Genomic DNA, 10,024 nt, shown 5'->3' with positions numbered 1-10,024 from the left:
AGAGTTAAGTAGCAGCAGACCAGAAAACAGCTGCTGAAGTTCAGCTCGGTGGAAACTTTAACTCCTCAGCACGCAGTGATGACAGCTTTCCATGCGACACTCAAATTGCTAAATTAATGTTTTTATGCCTCTAAACGTTAAAACACCAAATACCACGCTCTAATAAACATGCTATTATTTCCAGTTCCGAACTGCTTAAAATATTTTTTAAACACCTTATTTAGGATCCCGCATTAGGCTAACAGAGGGACACTGCCACCTACAGGCCAAACAGGACAATACACCACCTATCTGAGGAGGATATTCACTGAATAAAATCAGTTTGAACAGAAACTGATCTAGAGTTTTGGATTAAGTTTGCAGCATTAGTTTTTGTATTCTTGGTCAAAGAGGAATGATAGTTTCTTTGCTACAGTTCTGGTCCGTTCCTCCTGATAAAAACAAACAAAAAACATTTAAATAAAAATTCATGAATGCTTAAATTGGTTTTGTTTTTTTTATTTATCTTCCCTACATCTTTCTGAGGCGTCCTCTGAAAATCTGCTGTAAAGTCTAATATACACCACATTGTGTTGGTCTACCATGTAAAATCCCAATAAAATGAACTGGAATTTGGAGTTGTAATCATGGCTGTAACTATTATTGTAGTAATCAATCTATTTATCATTCTCATAATTGATTAATCAGATAAAGTGCCACATACAACAGGTTTTTCATTCAACCATTTAACCATTTTCATTCATTTCATTTAACCATTCAACCATTTTTTAATGCAAGAAATACATTAAAAAAATAATCCCATTCCTTTTTTAAATAAGAAAACATTTTATGGCTTAAAATTAAATGTAATAACATTCATTTAGTAAATCTGAAACAAGTGAAGCTAAAACTTTGTAACTTGACTTTTGGCTGAAACTTATGCGTTTATATATTAAATGCAAACTGCAAATATGTTTTGTAGTTTTTAATCAATTGTTGCTGTGAATGTTTTTTTCAGCAAATGACTTTTTGTTGAGTCAGTTCACAATTAATCAATTACTGAATTTGAAGATAATTTCAATAATTCATCACAATCAAATTTATCATTTCATCCGTAGTTTTAATGTAACAAAATGTGTAAAAAAAAATTTATTAGAAATTTTAGAAGGAACAAGTGAGAAAATGGGTGATACACATTTGAATAGAAGAATTTTATAAATTGTTGAACCAATTTAACATCTTTAGAAATTATCTAAGAACCCAACCCAAGTCTATTTGCAGCATGATTTTCTGCTGGGTTTCCTTCGTTGAATTATAAGCCTGGTGGGCCACCAGGCTTGATTTGTGCCCCCACCAGGCTGAGCATTGTTAACCATCTTAGTTGTTTAAATTGTCTTTTTTAAGACTCAATAGTTGGTGTTTAGGTATGAATATTACAGTCTTCCAAAAATGCATAACAATCAAGTAATATTTTCAAATTTCCTGTCAACTTTAAACATTTTTTAACTCAAAAACATGAATATATGAAGGCTGGATGAATGACTACCAAGCGCCCTGAGCTTAGCAAGTTTTCTGGTATAAAACTGTTTCTGTGTTGAAAATTAAAAACCCAAAAACTGGAAAAAAATGAATCTGAGCTCAAAGAATCTGCCTTATGTAAAGATTTATTAATTTATAATACAAGCTTTTATGTTGACCACATTGCATTTTAGTTTTTTTTTTACATTTATTCATACTGAGCTAAAACTTCATAGCAGTGACACTGATCGACAAAAACACAAACCAAAGGACACTCAATGGAAGGAATCGAAAGGTTTCCGCAGCCTGTCACAGTGCACCACTTCAAAATAAAAATCTCACTAGTCCTCACACAGTATGCAACGTGCATCACACACCCTCAGACAGACTCGCACACAAACTCAACAAATACCTATACACAAGATAAAAATTGATATATTTAAATTTCCTTATTAATGATATTAATGAATTCCACAATAAAAGGCAAACATGAAATATAGACGGCATCCAAAATGAAAGGGAGGTGAAAACCCGTCCTTCTTTCCTGTTCTTCCCAACACCCGTCACGGGGGGAAAACTAAATATTCTGCCTCATTGTGAGCCTCCATTGGTTGGAAGGAGGATTAAACTAACACCATCTCTCCCTCACGTCTTGTTTTTCCGCTTTCTTTTCTACTCACCTCCCATTATTACAACAAAATACCAAACGAATCCGTGGATCCAAAACAGTTTCTCTTCACCGAAGCTTCTCCGACAGAAACGAACAAACGCAGGCGGTTCAGTTAGTTCTGCAGAAAATGTCTGGCAAATTTTCTACTACATGAGAGAAAAAAAAACCAAAAGACAAAAAAAAATAAACATGTTGAAGGAGGAGATTAACCAATAAACACTTCATAATTAGACAGGTTAAGTGCAGCAGGACCCGGGGAATTGTCCATGTAAATAGTAGAGGAGGGTTAAAGCCCACAAAATCCTTTATAAGTCCGTTAAAAAGCTGTGAGCGTCCGGGTCTTTAACACTAAAAATGCCAGCTTTTTAAAAACACCTCATGTGTGGCAGAGAGCGTGTATTGGTGAAATCTTAAAATTAAAAGGAAATGGCTACAGGGAGTAATGCAGACAGTAAAAATTGTGTTGGAGGGGTATATTGGCACAAATAAAAACAACAACAGAAAAAAAAATGCCTCAAATCGGACAAGAGTTCAACCAAAGCGTCCCCGAAACGGGACTTCCTGCGATTTCTTCCAGATCTGCAGGCGAAGAGGCGAGCAGCAGGAGAAAAAAGTGAGGGAGTTTGTGCATGTTTAGGTGCGCGCTATGTTTAGTTTGCTCGATGTTGGGGTAGAGGAGGAGGGAAGGGGGTTTCTGATGCTTTACAAGAGGAGGCAGCAGTTGCTTTCTGTGGTTTTTTCTCTGTTCCTCTGACCTACAAAGACAAGACAGAAGAGACATGCAGATTTAAAACCTCGAGTCGATGAGAAACTCCAGCCGTAAACAGGATGAGCAATGAATCTGTGCCTTGGTTTGTTCCAAACATGCAAATATTTACTAAATATTCCAGTCAACAAATTAAAACTTGGAAGGAAAACTCTTGGTTTTATGACAACACTAACCATGAGAGTTGGGCTCGGGAAGAGTCTCCCTTGCAACCAAGTGCATGACGGTTGTTCGTCCCGGTGGCAGTTTCAGAGCTTCAAACAGGAAACAAACATCAGTAAACTGTTTTATTAATTATGTTTCTCTATGCAAAACATGTCCATTACATTTTTTGCACAAAATTATTCTTAAATAATGTGATTTGAGCCTAGTCTTTGAAAAGCAGAAGTGGAGCCTCCTGCAGAACCAACAAGAATGTAGCAAGTGGTTTCTGGATGGTAAGTGAACAACAAAACACTTGTCTTTTCCAGCAGCCATTATTGAGAGCATACAGTGGAAAAAACAGCTGACCAAATGTGCTGGAGCTCGGCTTGGGTTGCTAGGTAACAGAGCTGGGCATGGCAGGGGTTGCCATAGGGATAATTTTAAGGTGGAAAGAAAAGGATTCATAAGTAGGCCTGTCGTGATTACAAATTTTGCTGGACGATAAATTGTCCCAAGTTTGTTCTGTCAAAGATCAGGAAACTTTAATTTTGTAAAGAACACTTAACAATAGAGATGGAAGATGTTTTAAATATCCAAAAACAATAAATAAATCAGAAATAAAATCCACTTAAAACAGAAATAAAATGAAATGCAAGGTTTCTGTAAACCTTGCATTACATTCCATAAAATATTAATCATCTGAATGAAATGTTTTTAATCCGATTCTAATATAAATGAACTTATCACATTTTCATTTTCTAATTGTTGAAAATAGAAATAACAAATGATAACCTCATTGTCTCAATTTCTCTCAACCATGTTGTTTTACATGTTGTTTTATCATCAGTAAAACTAATTTCTGGGCCAATAATCTTGCGCTGTGATGCAGTTTATATTTACTGTATTGGAAACATTTCTGCTTTATCTTATCACGTTACACCCTGAATGTTATAGATTGGTAAATCATACGAGTGTTTAGTCCACTGAAGCCAACAATCAACCTGTTCATTTGACTTCAAGCCAGTGAGCGCAGGTGGAGATCAGGCGGAGAGTAGCGGGGTCGAAAGGTCAACTGCTTAATGAGTTTAAAGAAAACAGATGATCACATTCATTCGCTCCTTAGACCGCTTTGGCAAGGCTTAGCCGTTAATGTCTTAAACCACAACCTGCTTAGATAAAGGAAGACTGCTACTGCAGCTGCAGGTCCCTTCATTTAACTCAAATTTAAAGTAAAATCTGCCGCCAAAAATGTTCCTAAAGATTTGGTGCAAACCATTTTTATTTTCTCCATTAGATAAACATTATTTGTTTGCTTAGTTTGATAATTTTCGATCATATTTCCTTCTGTTCTGTACCTCTTAAGCACTTTGGCTGTATGAAAACGGCTCTACAAATACAGTTTTATTGATTGCCGGTGTGATTGGGTTGCATCAGAGAAGGTCTCACCTCCCAGCGTAACATTGCCATGAAGGAAGCGCCCCTGGAAAATGAGGCGCAGTATACTGGGACTGCTCACCTGCTCTTCCTCCCATCCTGTCATAGAAAAAGGAAAAAAGTTTATCGTAAAATGTTTTTCTTCTGCACTGTGCGCACAATTATTAGACGAGCGAGTATTTTGACCAAGAAATTGAATGTAGGGCTGTGCAAATATGGCATGAAAAATAAAATCTCCAACATTTTTGGACCATATCTAATTTTAATCTATTTTTTTCTGGTAACAAGGTGCTGCTTTACAACTATACATTTTTGAAAAGCAGAAAGTGAGCCTCCTGCACAACCAACACAAATGCAGAAAGTGATTTCTGGATGGTAAATCAGCAACAAAACACTTGTCTTTCCCAGCAGCTATTGTACAGTGCATAGATCCATAAAACAAGCTGACCAAATGTTCTTGAGTTTCGTTTGGGTTGCTAAGTAACGGCCTGGGTGTGGCTGGGGTTGCTAGGTAACGGCGCAGCACCAAGGAATGTGACTTACCATTCCGGATTTTTTAAAATTGTTTTTAGAAGCAGATTAGACCCAAATGGAAGTACAAATAGAGAATTTTGCATAACCGATCACCTTTAAACATTAATGTTTAACAATGTTTATTGACATTTAGGATTAACTGGAAAATTAAAAAAAACTTTTTTCCCTTGGGGCCAAAACTGGCAAATTTAAACAACTCAACATTTCTTGAATTAAAAATGCAAATGTGATTTTTCTTTGATTTTAGTTTAATTTGCTCAATAATATGCTACATTTTTATTACATTTATACATCTTTAAAGAATGGAAACATAAAAAAGGCTTTAGACCGTTTCCCTATTAAAAGATAGACAATTTAAAATATTTGGGGTTTTCTGTAGATTTTTATTTTGTTGGCCAAATTTTTATCCCTCTTGATTTGTGAACAATCAAAATTTCAAGGGCCAAAAATGGCCCCTGGGTCACACTTTGGCCCCATGTGGTGGAAATGTAAAAGAATACTAGATAGAAATGTTTAGATGAATATACTAGCTTTATTATTTGGTGAAGTTCAACATAATTTACAATATCCCACACTTTAGATTAAACGTACTTCAAGACACATTCACTGACCGCCTGCAATAGTCTACATCAACTTCTAACAGTTGATGTAGACTATTTTTACTTTGTTTCAAGAATATGTATGCACATCTTATTCTTCAACAGTATAATATAAAAACATATACAGGGTTCAGTAAACTGACATTTTGTAAGGCAATATTAGGAGGATAACTGAGGGTTTACATAAAAGAAATGTTCAAATTATAGAATCCATACAACGTACCTGCAGGCCAGTGGTCAAACACATGCTTGGCGATGTCTGTGGCCGAGTCGTTTGGAGAGAAAGTGAAGTCTTGTGTTTTGCCGCTGACCAGGATAAGGCGGAGATGCACCTAAAAAAAACAACAAATGAAAACATCTCAATGCGTCCAAAAGCAGAACTCGTACCATCCGAGTCAAACGGCGTTCACACAGATACAATCTTCCCAATTATCAGTGTTGAAACTCCTGCACTTCCTCTAACCTCTTCTGGCATGAGGTGACCTTCCGAAGGCTCAGAGGAGACGGGCATTCCAGTCTAATTAGATTTATCTGCAGCAGATCTCCTCTCTTTGACTGGCTGACTTTGTATGGAGGGGGCTTACGGTGAAGTGAGCCCTTGGTGCCAGAGACAACAAGAGATGAGGGTGGGGTTAGGAGGGAGAACACGGCCCCTTTGGTGGCAGGGTGCTGCTGCTCCGCTCCGGACCGTCAGGCTAATGCGATAACCCCAGGTGTCCCAGACAGCGCCGGGTTATTAATTTAACATGGAGTCAAAGGTTGCTAGTTGGTTTGGTTGGGAAGGGTTTGTAACAGTGAGGCTGAATCGATTCATCAAATTTTTGGCTTTTGAAGATTTAATTTTTGGGTTTCCATAGTTCAGAGTAACGTCAGCATGCCTAAGGTAGCCATCTTGTTTGACAAGCGAGTTTTACAGTTTGTATTTAATTGGACTTTGACTTCTGGTCAACTCTATGACAGAATATAGGGGTCAGATAGGGCTGGACAATAAATCAATAATATGTATTAGAAAAGGAACGTGATCAATATCAATAGATAATACGTCTGATAGAATATTCAATGTTCTATATAGAGAATTTTCACTGAAATTCAACCCAGAACTCACTCACTCTTTGGTTACCTAGCAACTCACTCACTCTTTGGTTACCTAGCAACAACTTGTAGAGTAACTGCCACAGGAGCAGTTTCAGGTTTCACGACTGTGAGAAACCATAAATGCTTATATTGTGATACGTTTTTCAGCCATATCATCCAGCTACGATTATTTTTTTATCGTGAGAATAAAGTAATAATATTATTGCAATAAAATTTTACAGTAAAGTCGAAATAAAACTAGAATAATGTCGTAATGAGAATAAGGTAGTAATTTTATGAGACCTCCAACACAAAAAATAACAAAATGAAGAATGTTGAGCATGTTGTGAAGTTATAATTTGGTATCTGTTTTACAGATAAGGAAATACTTCATCTTTTAACACATCAGCAACAAATTATTGTCAATATAGCAAAACTCTGAAACAACTGAGGTAATGAGGGTATTTTGAAGAACGAACCACATGATCTGGATAACTATCTAAGATTTTCTTCCCTCATTAATTTTTTTTTCTTTTGATTTAAATTATTTTTTTTCCTGGTAAAATTGCATCTTTATGAGTCCGCTTTATAATGGATTGATAGAGGAATCTATTATAAAGCGTTTGTTATTGAGAGCGACCCAGGTGAAGGCCTTTCCTGACATTTGCCACTGATTAGCAGACGGTCTATAAACTTTCTTCTTTTGATAAATCACAGCAAGCAGAACAAAGCGACTTAACTGAATGAGTGTGACGTCAGGGCGAGGAAGGGGTCGACCCCGCTTCCTGATCTGTTTACAAACACAACCCACCGCCCCCACACCGTCTCCCCCAGTCCCGCTTCTGAGGGTCCCTGTGAACCGGATAACCTCGCAGTTTGGTTGCACGTGTGTGTCATCATCATCGTCATCAACAGGCTTTGTTCACTTTTATCCCCAGAGAAATAAAAACAAAGTTGAACCTGCCTGGTTGCCCATGGCAACAGCATACATCACAAATTCCTGAAATGTTTTTCTAATCCGAATAAATGTTTTACAACCGAAACACGCTTCTAATTGACTGTTTCATGGATTTGAGAGTGCTTAAGGAGACAAAGGTTTGTGTTTGGCTGTTTTTGTGAAAATATGATCAATCATAACTTCCTAATGGACAGCAATAGAAAATGTTAGTTTTTCAGATGAAATATGCGAATATAACATAATATAATCAAGATCTTTGATAAACTCTAAAATTAATTGATGTATTGATGAAAAAGAGATTTATATCTTTTTTTCATTAAATAAATCAAAATTAAGAACTGCTAGCATTATTACACAATAAAAACATTTGTCCCTATATGTTAATGCACTTCTTGAGTAGGTCTGCTGCAATAAACAATAAATTAATTAATTGCGTAATAAATTAAAATTAGCTCAATAATTTTTATTTGCATGATTTATTGTTTTTCTCTTTTCTGTCTACCAAAAACTGGATGACAAAAGTCTTCAATATGGTGCTTTAGTCTCAACTATCTCTTCTTTTAAAGGACAATTTTGTTAACAGAGACTAATTTATTTTATTTGTTGTTTCTTTTATTTTATATATTTAAATGTCTTCCAATTCCAGCGTTAAATGTTCATTAAAACTGGAAGTTTATTGATCTTTGAGAATGTGTTCTTGTATTATTATTATTCCATGACATTATAATACTTGGAAATGGTCTCAAAATATTATTGTTTATCAAAATTAATTCTGGGAAAATTTATCATCCAGTAAAATCTGCAAGGCCAGTTTTTGAGTAAAAATCAAATGGGACATATATATTTACAATGCATTTTATGTTGGATTTAAAACCATTTCTACAAAAGAACATGCAGAATGTTAAAATTTATGTGTTAGCCTTTGGAAAAACAAAAAACAATACATCAGATTTAGCCAAAGTCAAATCAGCAGGTAGGAATTCAAATAAAAACCAGAAATGTTCTGGTTTAGTCATTTGAAAAGATACAATATAAAGACATTTATATTCCAAATTCCAGTATTGCTTGGCTAAATAATATGACTTAACTTTGGTTTCCCAAATACATGTGACAAATATTTTGGTTGAAATTGGGGGCAGCACACAAAGAGGGTACAATCAATTGGTATCTAAACCTTGAAAGGAAAGTAGGCCAGCGTTTAACCGAGATTAGACAGATGGTGTTCACGGGAACAGCCGTCACGATCCCAGATAAGTGTTTGTGGAAGTTGGCTAATCCACAACCCCCCTTCCACGTCCCACCAAAACCCCCAAACACTTAAATTATCCCAACTTCTGCTTGAAGCGACATGGCAATCACACACAATCATGGCTGATTAAAGCATCTTTTTGCCCACTGTTGTTATTGTTCAGGTGACAAGAGCTTCACTCACCAAATCATTATCCATCTGGGTGGTCATGGCTCAGACAGGAGGAAGGCCGTGGAGCAGAGAGGACAGGACGGGTGCGCTTCAGCTGCTGGAGACGGGGCCAGAGCCCTGGCACAAACAACACCAACACTGTGAGGCTGCATCCCACAGCCTGGCACCAAAACTGCACCGCACTCACACTGCGACCCGCTGAGCTGGCATGTTGCTAACACTACAGACAACTTCACTGCACTGCCAGTCAAATGTAATCTATTAATCAAACAGCTGATGCAGCAAAGCGAAATAAAGTTATAAAGAAACACATTCGCGCAGCTCAGCTGCTTCTGACAGATTCCAGCAGTTAACATGCAATAAAACTAGCTCGTAAGCTAAAATTTCGTTTTTAGCAACAGTAAACCACCATAGCTACTTAATTACTTAAACGGAATTAATATTTATAGATTTCTAGGTGCAAGAAAGCGAATTTTGTCAGAGCATACCAATAAGCATTGTGTCCTGTCCTGACAAATCTCGACTTCAGGTCTATGCTAACGGTAGCTTTAGCTTCTCTGTTAGCTTAGCTGTTACTGATGCTATCGCTGGCTAACCAAAACCTGAGAAATGACGATGTTTCTGGGCCTTTGGCCTCACCTGCATCTGATGAATCGGATAAAATCTTTCATTCAGTTAAAATGAAGGATCGACATGAAGTAGTTTTACGACGTATGTTTTCGAAGGACTGCAGATGGATATCGTTAGGTTGGTTCGGGTTTCTTGGATGCTAATGGACGGGAAGACACCGGATGTTAGCAAAGGCTTCTGGGGATTGAAGTCTACAATAGCAAAGCTTCGCTCTGACCCTTAAACTGCATTTTACGGGAAGAGGATTAAGCACACTGTTAAAAAAATAATTTTGACTTTAATCTCAGAAATGTGGGAT

At 36.8% G+C, this 10,024-nt stretch overlaps 1 protein-coding gene across 1 annotated transcript; it reads right to left on the bottom strand.

The window, feature by feature from the left end:
• Positions 1 to 1,625: 1,625 nt before the first annotated feature.
• Positions 1,626 to 9,897, bottom strand: ubl3b (ubiquitin-like 3b). The gene is made up of 6 exons (XM_007555068.1): positions 9,736 to 9,897; positions 9,109 to 9,213; positions 5,868 to 5,976; positions 4,524 to 4,610; positions 3,110 to 3,187; positions 1,626 to 2,922 (listed from the first exon to the last, which is right to left on the bottom strand). Exons 2-6 carry the CDS (start codon positions 9,133 to 9,135, stop codon positions 2,870 to 2,872), a joined length of 354 nt encoding a protein of 117 aa, XP_007555130.1. The 5' UTR covers positions 9,136 to 9,213; positions 9,736 to 9,897; the 3' UTR covers positions 1,626 to 2,869.
• Positions 9,898 to 10,024: the final 127 nt, after the last annotated feature.

The sequence above is a fragment of the Poecilia formosa genome, unplaced genomic scaffold, assembly GCF_000485575.1.
Source record: "Poecilia formosa unplaced genomic scaffold, Poecilia_formosa-5.1.2 Scaffold68, whole genome shotgun sequence".
Taxonomy (NCBI): Eukaryota; Metazoa; Chordata; class Actinopteri; order Cyprinodontiformes; family Poeciliidae; genus Poecilia; species Poecilia formosa.
Note: the sequence above shows the minus strand (reverse complement) of the source record. Positions and strands in the feature narration are given on the sequence as shown.

What these genes read in the sequence shown, in the direction of transcription:
- ubl3b (XM_007555068.1), bottom strand. Translation starts at nt 9,135, where the DNA reads ATGACCACCCAGATGGATAATGATTTG. An exon ending in CCCAGATGGATAATGATTTG is followed by an intron (nt 5,977 to 9,108) that starts GTGAGTGAAGCT and finishes TGTTTTTTTTAG; the next exon opens with GTGCATCTCCGCCTTATCCT. An exon ending in TGGCAATGTTACGCTGGGAG is followed by an intron (nt 3,188 to 4,523) that starts GTGAGACCTTCT and finishes TCCTGTTTGAAG; the next exon opens with CTCTGAAACTGCCACCGGGA.